Source organism: Pristiophorus japonicus, chromosome 1 (genome assembly GCF_044704955.1).
Source record: "Pristiophorus japonicus isolate sPriJap1 chromosome 1, sPriJap1.hap1, whole genome shotgun sequence".
NCBI classification, from domain to species: domain Eukaryota; kingdom Metazoa; phylum Chordata; class Chondrichthyes; family Pristiophoridae; genus Pristiophorus; species Pristiophorus japonicus.
The window spans coordinates 16,663,763-16,683,485 of NC_091977.1; the positions used below are offsets into that span (position 1 = coordinate 16,663,763).

General features: G+C 44.5%; 1 protein-coding gene across 8 annotated transcripts in view; it reads left to right on the top strand.

Annotated features, from left to right (window-relative positions):
* Positions 1 to 19,723, top strand: part of htt (huntingtin) — a 250,339-nt gene that overhangs the window by 203,741 nt on the left and 26,875 nt on the right. For 4 of the 8 annotated variants that reach the window (XM_070877815.1, XM_070877828.1, XM_070877822.1 and 1 more), the window contains 4 exons: positions 1,356 to 1,543; positions 2,780 to 2,906; positions 3,167 to 3,270; positions 12,852 to 13,030. In XM_070877815.1, coding sequence (XP_070733916.1) covers positions 1,356 to 1,543; positions 2,780 to 2,906; positions 3,167 to 3,270; positions 12,852 to 13,030 — 598 coding nt within the window. The remainder of the gene's footprint in view (positions 1 to 1,355; positions 1,544 to 2,779; positions 2,907 to 3,166; positions 3,271 to 12,851; positions 13,031 to 19,723) is intronic. The other 4 variants (XM_070877836.1, XM_070877842.1, XM_070877857.1 and 1 more) reach the window with 1 other exon arrangement.

Genomic DNA, 19,723 nt, shown 5'->3' on the forward strand with positions numbered 1-19,723 from the left:
AAATCCTAACCACTCGTGTAAAAAAAAGTTTTTCATCATGTCGCCTCTGGTTCCATCATAATACCGTAAATTCTATTGACTTTATTGAAGGTTTTACCTGCCTGCACTCGCTTTCAATGAGTCCTGTGTTTTGAACCCATGTTCTCTCTCTGTTCATCCACACCGTTAACTCTTTCCATTCCGTGCATATTCCCATTTAAGCGACTCTGATGATCACAGACAGTGAGATGCATTTCTTCTCAAAGTGACAAACTTGCCCACATAATTTCACAAACGAACCAGACAGCCTTGACTATAGGCAATAACATACAAGAAAGAAGGAATTTGTATCTATATAGCACCTTTCACGACCTCAGGACGTCCAAAAGCACTACACAGCCAATGAATGACTTTGGAGAGTTGCCACTGTAATGTAGGAGCTACAGCAGGCAATTTGCACACAGCAAGGTCCCACAAGCAGCAATGAGATGATCCTTATTTATTATGTTGGCTGAGGGAAAGATATTGGCCAGAGCATCAGGAGAACTCCCTTGCCCTTTGAATAGTGCAATGGGATCTTTTGTGTCCACCTGATCAGGCAAACCGAACCTTGGTTTAATACCTCCAACATTGCTCCCTCAGTACTGCACTGAGCTGTCGATCTAAATTATGCGCGGAAGTTGAGGAGGGAAGCTTGAATCCATGCCCTTCTGCTCAGGCGAGAATGCCAAGAAGCAAATCGCCTCCCCTTGAGGTAACAGCTAATTTTTTAGTACGAAGAATTACTTAAAACCTCGGCTTCAGGGCAAAGGCAAAATAACTTCCTTCTGAAGCAACTGATAGAGCTCTGTTTTAAACTCTCAGTGCAAATTCATATGAACATGTCACTCAACATCAAAGTCAAGTTGTGAAGTATTTTGAGATGTCTTTTTTTTATTCATTCACGGGCGTCCCTGCCAGTATTTATTGTCCATCCTTAATTGCCCTTGAGAAGGTGGTGGTGAGCTGCCTTCTTGAATGCAACTGTTCAGCCACATTGCAGCGGGTCTAGAGTAACATATAGGGTGGCAGATTTCCTTCCCTGAAGGGCATTAGTGGACAAGGTGGGTTTTTAAGGTATTAACATTTTCTTCAGATTAATTTAATTGAATTTAAATGCCCCAGCTGCTGTGGTGGGATTTGGACCCGTGTCTCCAGATCATTAGTCCAGGCTTCTGGATTACTAGTCCAATAACATAATCACTCTGCTATCGTAAGCGTCTCTTTTGGTTTACCTTTTCAGATGTGTTTTCTTCCAGTTTGGCTGGATAAGGTGAGCTGTAGTATCTTGTTAATGCTGAGGTTATGACGTTGTAAGCCTTTCGCATCCATTTTAGGATCCAAGTGCATTACAAAGGCCTGCGATGTGATGACTGAAATGGTGGAGTGTCTCCAGTCAATACTGTCCTTTGGGCATGCCAGCAACAACCGAATCCCAGCGTTCCTGAACCCGACTCTCAGGAATATTGGTATTAGCCTAGCCAGACTGCCTCTCGTTAACAGCTACACCCGTGCCCCTCCATTGGTGAGTATGGGTAACTTCATTGTCCTTCCTGGCTGGAAGTGTTTACTTGAAGCAGTCTGAAGCCTGATAGACCAGATATTTGTTGCAGTATTAAAATACTGAATGGGATTTGCAAGCCACTAGTGCTTCGCATTTGGATGACAGGTTTCATTGTTCATGTTCTGCTCCAGATATTTGTTATTTCAGAGAGATTTGGGTGTTCTCGTACGAGAAACAGAGTTAACATACAGGTACAGCAAGCAATTAGGAACGCAAATGGCATGTTGGCCTTTATTGCAAGGGAATTGGAGTACAAGAGTAAGGAAGTCTTGCTACAATTGTACAGGGCTTTGGTGAGACCACACCTTGGAGTACTGCGCACAGTTTTGGTCTCCTTATTTAAGGAAGGATATACTTGCCTTAGAGACGGAGCAACAAAGGTTCACTGGATTGATTCCTGGGATGAGGGCTATCATATTATGAGAGACTGTGTCGAATGGGCCTATACTCTGGAGTTCAGAAGAATGAGAGGCAATCTCATTGAAACATCTGAGATTGTGAGGGGGATTGACCGGGTCGATACTGAGATGTTGTTTTTCTGCCCTGGCTGGAGACTAGAACTAGGGGGCATGTTCTCACGATAAGGGGTCAGCCATTTAATAGTAAGATGAGAGAATTTCTTCACGCAGAGGTTTGTGAATTTTTGGAATTCTCTAACCCAAAGGGCTATGGATGCTGAGTCCTTGAATATATTCAAGGCTGCGATCGATAGATTTTTGAACTCTAGGGGACTTGAGGGATATGGGGATAGTGCAGGAAGGTGGAGTTGAGGTCGAAGATCAGCCATGATCTTTTTGAATGGCGGAGCAGGCTCCGATTTCTTACGTTCCTATACCTTCTCCTTGGTCTTTCATTCCATCTGTTACTCTGTTGCCAATTTGTTCAAAAGTGAAACCTGATCATGTTTGGGTGCATTGATTTTTATCAAGTATGTGAGATGTCTGTTTTATCTTGCCCCAGTTTAAACTGCTGTGGCTGCTAGATAATGCAACAAAAAATGATTTATGAACTTATGGCTTGTGACGCACTGTCTAAAACACTGCAACAGGAGGATGTATGTTTTGTAAACCATGGCCACCACCGAATCCGGATCAAGCTTTAGGTGCCAATTAAAGCAATTATGAAATTGCATGTCACAAACTTCCGTAAATGCGAAGAATGTTATCGTGCCATTAACTCACAATCACCTTTCCTCAGGTGTGGAAGTTGGGATGGTCACCACAAGCGGGGGGTGAATTCGGTACAACTCTTCCTGAAATTCCCGTTGAGTTCCTGCAGGAAAAAGAGGTCTTCAAAGAGTTTATCTACAGGATAAACGTTCTTGGTAAGTGGCAAAAAACTGAAGGGGAAAAAAATGGACCCTGGTTTAGATTTTACTGGCTGCTGTTGGTTTTGCAGACTCCTAACTTCTTGCAAATCCGTTGAAAGTGGCTTTCTCTGGCACCGTAGCTGTTGTGATATCTGTTGTGCTCGTGGCCTTCTATTGGCCAGGTGCCAGACTTTGAAAGCATTGATCCAGAGTAAATGTAGCCTGCTTTGAAGTGAAAGAGTCAAGACCGGTATAATTGGTTCCTTCTGTTTCAGGGTGGACAAGCCGCACTCAGTTTGAGGAAACCTGGGCAACCCTTCTTGGTGTGCTCGTGACTCAACCCCTAGCAATGGACCAGGAAGAGGAAGTTCCACAAGAGGTACAACCAAATGAATATGGAGATTGGAGGAATCGGCATATTGGGAATTGGTGTTTTGAGAATGAAGGCGTTAGTGGAGTGCTGGGTTACATTGGGTTCAGTTCCCCCATTACTATGCTCTCCTACAAGTAATGTTGTTGAACTTCAGAAAGAGATTCCCAGCCATATATTCAATGTTAATTTTCAGGATTAAAATATATTATTCAGACCTCATTTAGACTGGGAACAGATAAATCTATTTTCCTTGTTATAGATGTATTATCTTGGTTGTTACGTTGTTCATTTTTGAGTTGAAAGGTCCCTGAAATCTGATAGATATTCAAATCAAATGAATTAAAATTAAACTTAACCAACAAAACCAGTTTCCCCACCGAACAGTCCACCATAGACATACATAGATCTGCTTTTAAGATGTGAAACAGGTTCCTGCTTTCACTACCCTTTAGAAAAACATCCATATTTACTGGTAGGAATGTGAAACCTTTACTGAGCAACAAAGCACGACATTGTATACAGAGGGACTAATAAATTGGTAGATTGGATGAGAAAAATAAATTAAAATTCTGTATTTGCAAAATCAAATAGAAGTTGTATAGTGAAGATTTTGAAAATGACCTGTTGACAAATCACTGCACTTTTGATATAGCCACAGAATTTAATTGATACTGAACTTTGGTGTGACACGTAAATCTCTAAGATAATTCAGTGTCCCCTTAAAGCCTACTCATTAAAATGTCGAATATATTAGTCGCCATTTCTGGAAAATATTGGAACCTATTTGAGTACATCTGAAAGGATTGTTAACTGTTCTACATAGGATTACAAAGGATCGCTGATTGCAGTGTGGGCAGGGGCGGCGAGGTCAGGACGAAGGGGCAACAAGAGTTCATAGAGGGATGTGATTGGGGCCCAGGAGAGGTGAAGGTTCAGGGCCCAGCAGAGGCGAGGGCCCAGGGGCAGCACAGGTCAGCCCACACTGCGATGTGTGTGCGCACTCGGTCCGTGCAGCAGAGCTGGTCTTTAGTCGTCTTGGTTAATCCTTGCCACTGGACCAATACCTAGCTCCGTCAAGCCCGTGTGGTGGCTGGTATACAACGGCCGCCACATGTTTTTAAAAAAAAATCCACGCACAGGCATCTTCCACACTTCAGGATGTAGTTCGGGATCCGGAATATGATTGAAACACCTGTGAACTCCTCCATTTACGACGTGGAAGCAAGTCATTCTCATTTCGAGGGACTGCCTATGGTGACGACTATGCTCTTTCCGCCCGCTCCCAACCACCAACTTTGATGGGTTTCTAATCTCAGCCACCTCTCCGGAAGAAGGGTGGCACACCCAGGTCAGATACTCAGTGAAAATTGGAGGGAGATTCGGCACTGGGTTACGAACTCGTTTATCAGAGCAAACTCGGCACATGCCTCCAATTCAGAACAGACAATGAATCCAGAAGGGGTTTAAAACAAGAAAAATAGGGTAACATACGCTTGAAATAAATAATCAATTCTTAGTTGGGTTTCCGGTGGCTCATTTGTTAAAAGCAGCATGTAGCACAGCAGGGATCCCAGGCCCATGCTGTTGGTTAGGCTTCAGCCACGGGTAGCAAGGACGGTGCTGCAATTGGTTTAAGTGCCTCCTCTAGGCCAGGAGGGGAAAAACCAGCTGGGGTTGTTGCTTCTGATTGCCCATCCAGTGGACCACCCTGCTGGAAATGAATATTTGTGGAAGTCAAATGAGAATTTTGAGAGTGGTTGTGATATCCCTACAGTCACACAGCCTGCTGGCACTTGCTATCTAGACTCACTCATGATGGCTGTTTGGGAGAGGTACTAGAGATGACTGGCACCTGTGGGGCTATGTCCCAGCTGGACTTGACTTGGTAAATTTCCCAACTCCCTTGACAATTGGCTGTCAAGAGGAATGAGAGAGTTGCAATGTTTTGAACTGTCTCCAAAATGGCAATCTTAGAATGGTTAACATAGAAACATAGAAATTTACAGCACAGAAGGAGGCCATTTCAGCCCATCGAGTCCACGCCAGCTGATTAAAGTGCCACAGAGTCCTTGGTCAGCAGCCCTAAAGGTTACATATAAACCTATGAACAATGACTGAAAGGCAAAGAGCACCCAGCCCAACCAGTCTGCCTCACCACAACTGCGACACCCCTTATACTAAAACATTCTACACTCCACCCCAACCGGAGCCATGTGATCTCCTCGGAGAAGTAAAAACCCAGGCCAATTGAGGGAGAAAAAAATCTGGGAAAATTTCTCTCCGACCCACCCAGGCGATCGAAAGGAGTCCAGGAGATCACCCTGGCCATATTCTATTCCCTGCGGTACTTACCATTATATCTGCTCCGTCCAACAAAAGGTCATCCAGTCTAATCCCAATTACCAGCTCTAGGTCCATAACCCTGCAGGTTACTGCACTTTAAGTGCCCATCCAACCATCTCTTAAGTGGTGAGGGTTTCTGCATCCACCACTCTTCCAGGCAGCGAGTTCCAGATCCCCACAACCCACTGCGTAAAGAAGCCCCCCCTCAAATCCCCTCTAAACCTCCCACCAACTACCTTAAAACTATGCCCCCTCGTAATAGACCCCTCCACCAATCGAAATAGACCCTTACTATCCACTATGTCCAGGCCTCTCAATATTTTGTACACCTCTCAACCTCCTCTGTTCCATTGAGAACAAACCCAGCCTATCCAATCTGTCCTCATATCTTATGATTCTCCATTCCAGGCAGCATCCTCGTAAATCTCCTCTGCACCCCCTCCAGTGCAATCACATCCTTCCTATAATATGGCGACCAGAACTGCACGCAACCAGCTGTGGCCTAACCAAAGTATTATACAATTTAAGCATAACCTCCCTGCTCTTATATTCTATGCCTCGGCCAATAAAGGCAAGCATTCCATATGCCGTCTTAATGACCTTATCCACCTGGCCTGCTTCTTTCAGGGACTCCAAGATTCCTTTGTTCATCTACCCTATTAAGTGACTTGCCGCTTAATGTGTATACCCTTTCCTTATTAGCCTCCCAAAGTGCATCACCTCACTTCTCTGAATTAAATTCCATTTGCCACTGCTCTGCCCACCTGACCAGTAGATTGATATCCTCCTGCAACCCATGACGTTCCTCTTCATTATCAACCACACAGCCAATTTTAGTGTCGTCTGCAAACTTCTTAATCATTCTCCCTATATTCAAATCTAAATCGTTGATACATACCACAAAAAGCAAGGGTCCCAGTACTGAGCCCTGCGGAACCCCACTGGAAACATCCTTCCAGTCACAAAAACATCCATCAATCATTACCCTTTGCTTTCCTACCTCCAAGCCAATTTTGAATCCAACTTGTCACTTTGCCCTGTATCCCATGGGCTTTAACCTTCAAGACCAGTCTACCATGTGGGACCTTATCAAAAGCTTTGCTAAAGTCCATATACTACATCATACGCACTACCCTCATCGACCTTCTTGGTTACCTCCTCAAAAAATTCAATCAGGTTCGTCAGACACGATCTTCCCTTAACACATCCATGTGAACTGTCCCTAATTAATCCTTGCCTGTCCAAATGCAGATTTATCCTGTCTTTCAGGATTTTTTCCAATAATTTTCCTAGCACTGAGGTTAGGCTGACAGGCCTGTAATTACTCGTCCTATCCCTTTCTCGCTTAAACAAAGGTACTACATTAACAGTCCTCCAATCCTCCGGCACCATGCCCAGATCCAAAGAGGACTGGAAAATGATGGTCAAGGCCTCTGCTATTTCCTCTTTTACTTCACTTAACAGCTTGGGATGCATTTCATCTGGGTCTGGGGACTTAGCGACTTTCAAATCTGATAAACCTCTTAATACTTCCTCTCTCTCTGTATTTATTTCATCCAGAATATCACACTCTTCCTCGATAGCAATATCTGCATTGCCCCTTTCCTTTGTGAAAACAGATGCAAATTATTCATTAAGAACCCTTCCAATATCTTCCGCCTCCACACAAAGATTACCCTCATGGTCTCTAATAGGCCCTACCCTTTCCTTAGTTACCCTCTTACTCTTAATATATTTATAGAACATCTTGGGGTTTTCCTTAATTTTACTGGCCAAGAATTTCTCGTGCTCTCTTTTAACTCCTTTTTAATTTTGCCTCTTAACTTTCTATATTCTTCTAAAGATTCTATAGTATTTAGCCGTTGATATGTGACATAAACATCCCTTTTTTTCTTAATCCTCCCCTGTAAGTCCCTAGGCATCCAGAGGGCTCTAGAATTATTTTTCCCAACCTTATTCTTTAAGGGCACATGTTTGGCCTTGGCCTTCCAGATCTCCTCCTTAAATGCCTCCAACTGTTCTGATACTGATTTACCCACAAGTAGCTTTTTCCAATCCACCATGGCTAAATCACTCCTTAACTTAGCACAATTAGCTTTTCCCCAATTCGGAACTTTTATTCCAGGCCGATAACCAACTTGAATCTGATTGAATTATGGTCACTGGCACCCAAATTCTCCCCCACTAATACCCCTTCAACCTGCCCAGCTTCATTCCCCAAAACTAAATCTAAGACCGCCCCCTCTCGTGTTGTGCTTGCTACATACTGCCTAAAAAAGTTCTCTTGAATGCATTTCAAGAATTCCGCACCCTCTATACCCTTCACACTAAATTTGTCCCAAACCATATTTGGATATTACTACCCTATGGTTTTTAGACTTCACAGCAATTTGCCTATATATTTGCTCCTCTATCTCCCTCCCATTGTTTGGGGGTCTATAATACACGCACAGCAGTTTGATCGCCCCTTTTTTTAATTTTTCAATTCGACCCATATGGCCTCATTTGATCCCTCTAACATCATATCCCTCCTCACCGCTGTAATAGTTTTTTAAACCGGACCGCAACCCATCCCTCCCTCCTTTTTACCTCTCCTCGCCTCTCTTTTCCCCCCCCCCCCCCCCCCCTCCTCTCTATCTTGTCTAAAAATCCTGTAGCCAGGAATATTGATCTGCCAAATCTGCCCCTTTTTCAGCCATGTTTCTGTAATGGCTATAATGTCATACTCCCAAGTGTCTACCTGTGCTCTTAGCTCATCCGCCTTATTTGCTATACTCCTTGCATTAAAGTATATACCATTCAGCACAGGAAGACCTCCTTGCTTACTACATACTAAGTCCTGTTTCCTCTGTCTTACAGATTCACTTTCTAGATTCGTGCTATCCAATTTCTGCTTTACTTCCTTCCCTTTTGAATTTGTTCTCTGGTTCCCATCCCCCTGCCAAGCTAGTTTTAAACTCGCCCCAACAGCACTAGCAAAACTCCCCACGAGGATATTGGTCCCAGCGCTGTTGAGGTGCAACCCGTCCAGTTTGTACAGGTCCTGTTAGCGTGAATGTTTTCTCAGAAGAATCACTCAACACTCAGTCGGTTCCAACGCCAATGCGGCCTTTATTAACGCTCAGCGGGGAGGAAGTCTCAGGACTGTATCCAAGCTTCTCTCCGCTGAACAAAGGGTTTCATGGATCGTTGTGTTTTACAACAGTTTACTACAGTTACATACAACAGTTTACTACAGTTACATTAGACCAATAGCGTTAATCTCTAAACGTAAAGTGGCTCATGTGTTGCCAAAAGATGTGTTGCTAGGGATGACTCATGTGTCTTGTAACATGGCCTGGGCCCCTCTTATCTTACTGTCCTTGGATGCTGGCATTGGGTAGCCTCCTTATTAGAGTTACATATTCGGTTCTTGTCAGCTCGGGCGTGATGTAGGCCCCTCTTATCTCTATTTCTCGGGGCTCTGCTGTGTGGAGTTATAATGGTTTGTTAGAGTTATCTTATATCCAAGGCATTCCTGGCAGTGGGCCTCACAGGGTTATTGCTCGGTCATTGCTCAGTCAATAGTTCACAGCTTGACTACCTGATTTCCCATCATGCCTGGGCAGCCATTTTATGTGTGGCCACTTTAAACTTATGAGTTTAGATATATTTAGCAGGTGACTAATGCCTAGTGTTTTGATATATTCTACAGGTGCCTACTTCCTACAACAGGTCCCATTTCCCCCAGAAGCGGTCCCAATGCCACAAGAATTTAAAACCCTCCCTCCTACACCAACTTTCCAGCCACGTGTTCATCCTCTCTATCCTTCTATTCTTATACTCATTAGCACGTGGCACCGGTAGTAACCCGGAGATTGGAGATTACTACCTTTTGAGGTCCTACCCTTTAATTTTCTTTCTAACTCCCTGAATTCTTCCTGCAGGACCTCATCCCTTATTTTACCTATGTCGTTGGTCCTGATATGGACCACGACCTCTAGCTGTTTACCCTCCCTCCCTCCCCCCACCCCCTCAGGATGCTCTGTATCCGCTCTGTGACATCCTTGACTCGAATGATCACTATCAAAATATTACACTGCACTAGGACACATATCTAGACCCATTCTTTCTTTGGACCTCAGCCAGCCTACCTTAAAGTGAGATTGAGCCCATATTGCTCTTGTGTACCTTGTTACACAACAGGTAATCTGCTCAGACTGTGTTGAGGGAATAATATGTAATGTGTGCTGGAGGCAGTCCATTGTTTGGAATTATAAGAAAAAATCTTAATATTTTCAATAATTGATTTGTAACTCTTCGATTGCTGAAACATGTGTTTAGACTCCTACAAATTTAGTCTTCACGAAAGTGTGGCATCCCCTCTGTTCAAATATCCCATTCTCGACTCTCCTGCGACACTGCAGTGTGTTGTGAATGTGTGTACCAGCTACGGCTGAGTTTTGTTAAATTCACACAAAATATAGAATTATCTCAGCCCCCGAATATCGCTGAAGGAATTCTTCAGAGCAGTGTCCTCGGCCCAACCATCTTCAGCTGCTTCATCAATGGCCTTCCCTCCCTCATAAGATCAGAAGTGGGGATGTTCACTCATCATTGCAATGTTCAGTTCCATTCGCAACTCATCAGATAATGAAGCAGTCTATGCCCACATACAGCAAGACCTGGACAACATTCAGGCTTGGGCTGAAAAGTGGCAAGTAACATTTGCGCCATCTAAGTACCAGGCAATGACTATCTCCAATAAGATTCAATGCAATTACCACCACCGAATCCCCCACCATCAACATCCTAGGGGTCACCATTGATCAGAAACTTAATTGGACCGGACACACACACACGGTAGCTACAAGAGCAGGTCAGACATTGGGTATTCTGTGGTGAGTTACTCACCACCTGACTCCCCCAAAGCCTTTCCTCCATTTACAAGGCACAAGTCAAGAGTGTGATAGAATACTCTCCACTTGCTTGGATGAGTGCAGCTCCAACAACACCCAAGAAGCTCGACACCATCCAGGACAAAGCAGCCCGCTTGATTGGCCCCCCATCCACCACCTTAAACAATCACTCCCTCCACCACCAGCGCAGTGGCTGCAGTGTGTACCATCTACAAGATGCACTGTAGCAACTCACCAACTCTCCCAAACCCATGACAGCTACCATATAGAAGGACAAGGGCAGCGTAGAAAATAGGTGCGGGAGTAGACCATTCGGCCCTTCGAGCCTGCACCGCCATTTATTAAGATCATGGCTGATCATCCCCTCAGTACCCCTTTCCTGCTTTCGCTCCATACCTCTTGATCTCCTTTTAGCCGTAAGGGCCATATCTAACTCCCTCTTGAATATATCCAATGAACTGACATCAACAACTCTCTACGGCAGGGAATTCCACAGGTTAACAACTCTGAGTGAAGAAGTTTCTCCTCATCTTAGTCCTAAATGGCCTACCCCTTATCCTTCGACTATATCCCCTGGTTCTGGACTTCCCCAACATCGGAAACATTCTTCCCACATCTAACCTGTCGAGTCCCGTCAGAATCTTATACGTTTCTATGAGATCCCCTCTCATCCTTCTAAACTCCAGTGAATACAGGCCCAGTTGATCCAGTCTCTCCTCATATGTCAGTCCAGCCATCCCTGGAATCAGTCTGGTGAACCTTCGCTGCACTCCCTCAATAGCAAGAATGTCCTTCCTCAGATTAGGAGACCAAAACTGAACACAATATTCCAGGTGAGGCCTCACCAAGGCCCTGTACAACTGCATTAAGACCTCCCTGCTCCTATACTCAAATCCCCTTGCTACGAAGGCCAACATACCATTTGCCGCCTTCACCGCCTGCTGTACCTGCATCCCAACTTTCAATGACTGATGAACCATGACACCCAGGTCTCGTTGCACCTCCCCTTTTCCTAATCTGCCACCATTCAGATAATCTGCCTTTGTGTTTTTGCCCCCAAAATGGATAACCTCACATTTATCCACATTATGCTGCATCTGCCATGCATTTACCCACTCACCTAACCTGTCCAAGTCACCCTGCAGCCTCTTGGCGTCCTCCTCAAAGCTCTCACTGCCACTCAGTTTAGTGTCATCTGCAAACTTGGAGATATTACACTCAATTCCTTCATCTAAATCATTGATGTATATTATAAAGAGCTGGGGTCCCAGCACTGAGCCCTGCGGCACTCCACTAGTCACTGCCTGCCATTCTGAAAAGGACCCGTTTATCCCGACTCTCTGCTTCCTGTCTGCCAACCAGTTCTCTATCCATGTCAGTACATTACCACCAATACCATGTGCTTTGATTTTGCACACCAATCTCTTGTGCGGGACCTTGTCAAAAGCGTTTTGAAAGTTCAAATGCACCACATCCACTAGTTCTCCCTTGTCCACTCTACTAGTTACATCCTCAAAAAATTCCAGAAGATTTGTCAAGTATGATTTCCCTTTCATAAATCCATGCTGACTTGGACTGATCCTGTCACTGCTTTCCAAATGCGCTGCTATTTCATCTTTAATAATTGATTTCAACATTTTCCCCACTACTGCTGTCAGGCTAACTGGTCTATAATTACCCGCTTTCTCTCTCCCTCCTTTCTTCCTGCAGGTGCATGGGAACACCAAGTTGCCAGTCAGACTGAGATCCATCTACATTTATAACCAGGCTGCATTGAGCATGCCCCACAGTTGGCTCCAGTCTCTGATCAGTAGCTGCATGCATCTACAACCCTGTATGATTGTTACATAGACTTGGATTGTATTCCCTCGAGTATAGAAGATTAAGAAGCGATCTGTTTGAGGTCTTTAAGATGATTAAAGGAGTTGATGAGGTAGATGGAGAGAAACAATTTCTTTTGGTAGGGGGGAATTGCAGAACAACGGAGCATAACCTCAACATTAGAGTTAGGCCATCCAGGAGTGATGTCAGGAAGCACTTCTTCACACAATGGGTAGTGGAAATCTAGAAAACCCCTCCTCCAAAAAGCTGTTAAGGCTGGGGATAAATTGAAAATTTCAAAATGGAGATTAATTTTTTTGTTCGGCAAAGGGATTGAGGAATATGGAACTAAGGCGGATAAATGGCGTTAAGATACAGATCAGCCATGATATTGAATGGTGAGACAGGCCTAAGAGGCTGAATGGCCAACTCCTGTTCCTCTGATGTTCGAGCAGAAGGCCATGGTGCCATTTGAATGTCTGTCTTGTGCCCTTTGTGAAATACACTTTCTCTTTGTTGTAACAGCACCCTCTTCATGTTTTTATTAAGGAGGATACGGAGAGGACCCAGATTAATATTCTTGCAGTGCAAGCGATAACATCCTTGGTGCTGAGTGCTATGTCGATTCCCGTGGCAGGGAATCCAGCCACTAGCTGCCTCGAGCATCAACCCCGTAATAAAGCTCTGAAGGCCCTGGACACAAGGTCAGTTCTTTTTTTTTTCTTTTTTATTCATTCACGGGATGTGGGCGTCGCCGTGGTGAGCAGTCTGCTTGAATCACTGCAGTCCGTGTGAAGGAGAGCGGTTTGATGCAACTGAGTGGCTCACTCGGCATTTTCAGACTGCAGTTAAGAGTCAAACACATTGCGGTGGGTCTGGAGTCACATATCGGGGAGGGCGGCAGATTTTCTTCCTTAAAGGACGTTAGTGAACCAGATGGGTTTTTACGACAATCCGGTAATTTCATGGTCACCATTACTGACACTAGCTTTTTATTCCAGATTTATTTAATCAATCAACTCAATTTAAATTCCCAGGTGCCATGGTGGGATTTGAGCTCATGTCTCTGGATCATTGGTCCAGGTCTTTGGATTACTACAAAAGCAAAATACTGTGGCTGCTGGAAATCTGACATAAAAACAGAAAATGCTAGGAATACTCAGCTGGTCAGGCAGCAACTGTGGAGAGAGAAACAGTGTTAACGTTTCAGGTCGATAATCTTTCCTTCGAACTGGAAAAAGTTAGAGATGCAGCACGTTTTAAGCAAATGCAGAAGCAGGGGAGGAAAGAACAAAAGGGAAAGTCTGTGAGAGGGTGGAAGGCAGGAGAGATTAAATGATTGTACAAAGCAAAAGGAGATGATAATGGGACAAGTTAACAAACAAAAGATGGGTCTAGAAGAGGTGTAAATGGGAAAAGTAGAATCATCAACTTGTTACATGTCTGTCAAACAAAGTGCAGTACGGGCATGGGGGGACGGTGGGGTGGGGCTGGACAGAAAAAGTGCAGTACAAATAGATACATCGTGAAAATATCGAATTCGATGTTGAGTCCAGAAGGCTGTAAAGTGGCTAATCAAAAGATGAGGTGCTGTTACTCCTTTTTCTCTTTTTTTTTCCATCCTAGTGATCACAGTATGGTTGAATTTGTAATACAGATTGAGGGTGAGGAAGTAGTGTCTCAAACGAGCGTACTATGCTTAAACAAAGGGGACTACAGTGGGATGAGGGCAAAGTTGGCTAAAGTAGACTGGGAACACAGACTAAACGGTGGCACAGTGGAGGACTTTTAAGGAGCTCTTTCATAGTGCTCAACAAAAAAATATTCCAGTGAAAAAGAAGGGCAGTAAGAGAAGGGATAACCAAGGAAATAAAGGAGAGTATCAAATTAAAAACCAATGCGTATAAGGTGGCCAAGGTTAGTGGGAAACTGGAAGATTGGGAAAATTTTCAACGACAGCAAAGAATGACTAAAAGCAATAAAGAAAGGAAAGATAGATTATGAAAGTAAACTTGCGCAAAACATAAAAACAGACAGTAAAAGCTTTTACCGATATATAAAACGGAAAAGAGTGACAAAAGTAAATGTTGGTCCCTTAGAAGATGAGAAGGGGGATTTAATAATGGGAAATGTGGAAATGGCTGAGACCTTAAACAATTATTTTGCTTCGGTCTTCACAGTGGAAGACACAAAAAACATGCCAAAAATTGCTGGTCACGGGAATGTGGGAAGGAGGACCTTGAGACAATCACTATCACTAGGGGGGTAATGCTGGACAGGCTAATGGGACTCAAGGTAGACAAGTCCCCTGGTCCTGATGAAATGCATCCCAGGGTATTAAAAGAGATGGCGGAAGTTATAGCAGATGCATTCATTATAATCTACCAAAATTCTCTGGACTCTGGGGAGGTACCATCGGATTGGAAAGCAGCTAATGTAACGCCTCCGTTTAAAAAAAGGGCAGACAAAAGGCAGGTAACTATAGGCCGGTTAGTTTAACATCTAAAGTGGGGAAAATGCTTGAAGCTATCATTAAGGAAGAAATAGCGGGACATCTAGATAGGAATAGTGCAATCAAGCAGGTGCAACATGGATTCATGAAGGGGAAATCATGTTTAACTAATTTACTGGAATTCTTTGAGGATATAACGAGCATGGTGGATAGAGGTGTACCGATGGATGTGGCGTATTTAGATTTCCAAAAAGCATTCGATAAGGTGCCACACAGAAGGTTACTGCAGAAGATAAAGGTACGTGGAGTCAGAGGAAATGTATTAGCATGGATAGAGAATTGGCTGGCGAACAGAAAGCAGAGAGTCGGGATAAATGGGTCCTTTTCAGGTTGGCAATCGGTGGTTAGTGGTGTGCCACAGGGATTGGTGCTGGGACCACAACTGTTTACAATATACATAGATGACCTGGAAGAGGGGACAGAGTGTAGTGTCACAAAATTTGCAGATGACACAAAGATTAGTGGGAAAGCGGGTTGTGTAGAGGACACACAGAGGATGCAAAGAGATTTAGATAGGTTAAGTGAATGGGCTAAGGTTTGGCAGATGGAATACAATGTCGGAAAATGTGAGTTCATCCACCTTGGGGGGGGGGGGGGGGGGGAGGAAACAGTAAAAGGGAATATTATTTGAATGGGGAGAAATTACAACATGCTGCGGTGCAGAGGGACCTGGGGGTCCTTGTGCATGAATCCCAAAAAGTTAGTTTGCAGGTGCAGCAGGTAATCAGGAAGGCAAATGGAATGTTGGCCTTCATTGCGAGAGGGATGGAGTACAAAAGCAGGGAGGTCCTGCTGCAACTGTACAGGGTATTGGTGAGGCAGCACCTGGAGTACTGTGTGCAGTTTTGGTCACCTTACTTAAGGAAGGATATACTAGCTTTGGAGGAGGTACAGAGACGATTCACTTGGCTGATTCCGGAGATGAGGGGGTTACCTTATGATGATAGATTGAGTAGACTGGGTCTTTACTCGTTGAAGTTCAGAAGGATGAGGGGTGATCTTATAGAAACATTTAAAATAATGAAAGGGATAGACAAGATAGAGGCAGAGTGGTTGTTTCCACTGTTCGGGGAGACTAGAACAAGGGGGCACAGCCTCAAATTACGGGGGAGCCAATTTAAAACCGAGTTGAGAAGGAATTTCTTCTCCCAGAGGGTTGTGAATCTGTGGAATTCTCTGTCCAAGGAAGCAGTTGAGGCTAGCTCATTGAATTATTCAAATCACAGATAGATTTTTAACCAATAAGGGAATTAAGGGTTCCGGGGAGCGGGCTGGTAAGTGGAGCTGAGTCCACGGCCAGATCAGCCATGATCTTGTTGAATGGCGGAGCAGGCTCGAGGGGCTAGATGGCTTACTCCTGTTCCTAATTCTTATGTTCTTATGTTCTTATGTTACTCGAGCTTGCGTTGAGCTTCATTTGATTAGTGGAGGAGGCTGAGGACCGAGAAATAAAGACTTGCATTTATGTAGTGTCTTTCACCACTGGATATCTCAAAGCACTTTACAGCCAATTAAGTTACTGTTGTAATGTGGGAAACGCGGCAGCCAATTTGCGCACAGCAAGCTCCCACAAACAGCAATGTGATAATGATCAGATAATCTGTTTTTGTTATGTTGATTTGAGGGATGTATATTATCCAAGAGACCGGGATTAACTCCCCTGCTCTTCAAGTTATAGAGGTCACAGGTGGTGTGGAGCGGAGAATTAAAGTGACAGGTGACCAGAAGCTCATGCAGACTGAACAGAAGTAATGCGCAAAACGGTCACCTAATCTGCATTTGGTCTCCCCAGTGTAGAGGGGACGACATTGTGAGCAGCAAATACTAGATTACTCGTCCAGTAACATAACCATTATGCTGCCGATACACAACGTGTGCGCATCTAGCTACAGTCATGACAGAATTGACCTGCCAATTTCATAAGAACATAAGAAATAGGAGCAGGAGTAGGCCATACGGCCCCTCGAGCTTGCTCAGCCATTCAATAGGATAATGGCTGCTCATCAACTTAAACTCCACTTTCCCGCTTGATCTTCATATCCCTTGATTCCCCTAGACCCCAAAAATCTACCTAGCTCATCCTTGAATATGTTCAGAGACTCGACATCCACAGCGTTCTGGGGCAGAGAATTCCAAAGATTCACAACCCTCTGAGTGAAGAAATTCCTCCTCATCTCTTTTAAATGGCCGACCCCTTATCCTGACACTGTGCCCCTAGTTCTGGACACTCCAGCCAAGGGAAACAACATTTCAGTCAACCTGTCAATCCCCTTCAGAATCTTGTGTTTCAATGAGATCACCTCTCTCCTAAACTCCAGAGAGTAAAGGCCCATTCTACACAATCCCTCATCATAAGACAAGCTCGCTCATCCCAGGAATCAATCTAGTGAACCTCCGTTGTACTGCCTCCAAGGCAAGTCTTAGATAAGGAGACCAAAACTGCACAGTACTCCAGGTGTAGTCTCACCAAGGCCCTATACAATTGTAGCAATACTTCCTTACTCTTGTACTCCAACCCCCTTGCAATAAAGGACAACATGCCAATTGTGTTCCTTATTGCTTGCTGTACCACATGCTAGCTTTCTGTGTTTCTTGCACAAGGACACCCAAACCAACATTTAAAAGTTTCTCACTGTTCAATAAATGTTTTTTTTTTTAATTATTCCTACCAAAGTGAATAACCTCACATTTCCCTACATTATACTCCATCTGCCACCTTACTGCCCACTCATTTAGTCTATCTGTATCCCTGACCTCCCGAAATGCGGGAAAAGCTATCTGCCAAAAAAAAAGCTGAATGCGCAGAAGGCCGTTGCTCGGGAAGCTTTACCTTCCACTTCGCTGGCCTATCGCTGAGCCCGTTTCACTTCGCTGGCCTGTCGCTGAGCCCGTTTCACTTCGCTGGCCTGTCGCTGAGCCGAAAGTCACGGTCCAAAAAATGAGCGATGTGCCAGCGATTATGAAGGCTGACACATCGCCAAGGCAGGAACATCGCCCATTTTTTGGGCGATAACCAAAAGTGGAAAGTCTAGTTCTCCTCACAGCTTACTGTCCCACCCAGCTTGTAATGTCAGCAAACTTGGATATATTACACTCAGTCCCTTCATCTAGGTCATTAATATAGATTGTAAATAGCTATTGCCCCAGCACTGATCCTTGCAGCACCACACTAGTTACAGCCTGCCAAACTGAAAAAGGCCCGTTTCATAGAATCATAGAAATTGACAGCACGGCAAGAGGCTATTTCGGCCCATCGTGTCTGCGCAGGCCGACCAAGAGCTATCCAGCTTAATCCCACTTTCCAGCTCTTGACCTGTAGGTTACAGCACTTTAAGTGCACATCCAAGTATTTTTTAAATGTGGTGAGGGTTTCTGCCTCTACCACCCTTTGAGTTCCAGACTCCCACAACCCTCTGGGCGAAGACATTTCCCCTCATATCTCCTCTAAATCTCCCCCTAATTACTTTAAATCTGTGCCCCCTGGTTGTTGACCCCTCTGCCAAGGGAAACAGCTCCTTCCTATCCAGGCCCCTCATAATTTTATGCACCTCAATCAGGTCTCCACTCGGCCTCCTCTGTTCCAAAGAAAACAGACCCAGCCTCTCCAATCTTTCCTCCTGGCCAAAATTGTCCAGTCCAGGCAACATTCTTGTAAATCTCCTCTGCACCCTTTCCAGTGCAATCACATCTTTCCTGTAATGTGGTGACCAGAACTGCACACAGTACTCCAGCTGTGGCCTTATCAGCGTTTTATACAGTTCAAGCATAACCTCCTTGCTCTTGTATTCTATGCCTCGACTAATAAAGGCAAGTATTCTATATGTCTTAATCACCTTGTATACTGGGCCTGCTACCTTCAGGGATCTATGGACCTGTACTCCAAGGTCCCTTTGTTTCTCTGCACTTTTCAGTGTCGGACCATTTAATGTATATTCCCTTGCCTTGTTAGACCTCCCCAAATGCATTACCTCTCACTTATCTGGATTGAATTGCATTTGCTACTCTCTGCTTTTTGTCCATTAACCAATCCTCTATCCATGCTAATACAGTACCTCCAATCCCATGAGCCCTTATAAGAACTAAAGAAATAGGAGCAGGAATAGGCCATACGGCCTGTCGAGCCTGCTCCACCATTTAATACGATCTTGGCTGATCCGATCATGGACTTGGGTCCACTTCCCTGCCCGCTCCCCATTACCCTTTATTCCCTTATCGGTTAATATAGAAAATAGGTGCAGGAGTAAACCATTCGGTCCTTTGAGCTTGCACCACCGTTCAATAAGATCATGGCTGATCATTCACCTCAGTACCCCTTTCCTGCTTTCTCTCCATACCACTTGATCCCTTTAGCCGTAAGGGTCATATCTAACTCCCTCTTGAATATATCCAATGAACTGGCATCAACAACGCTCTGCGGTAGGGAATTCCACAGGTTAACAACTCTCTGAAGAAGTTTCTCCTCATCTCAGTCCTAAATGGCTGACCCCTTATCCTTAGATTGTGTCCTCTGAATCTGGACTTCCCCAACATCTAACTTGTCCAGTCCTGTCAGAATTTTATGTGTTTCCATGAGATGCCCCCCTCATCCTCCTAAACTCCAGTGAATACAGGCCCAGTCGATCCAGTCTCTCCTCATATGTCAGTCCTGCCATCCTGGGAATCAGTCTGGTGAACCTTTGCTACACTCCCTCAATAGCAAGAATGTCCTTCCTGAGATTAGGAGACCAAAACTGAACACAATATTCCAAGTGAGGCCTCACCAAGGTCCTGTACAACTGCAGTAAGACCTCCCTGCTCCTATACTCAAATCCCCTAGCTATGAAGGCCAACATACCATTTGCTGCCTTCACTGCCTGCTGTGTACCTGCATGCCAAACTTTCAATG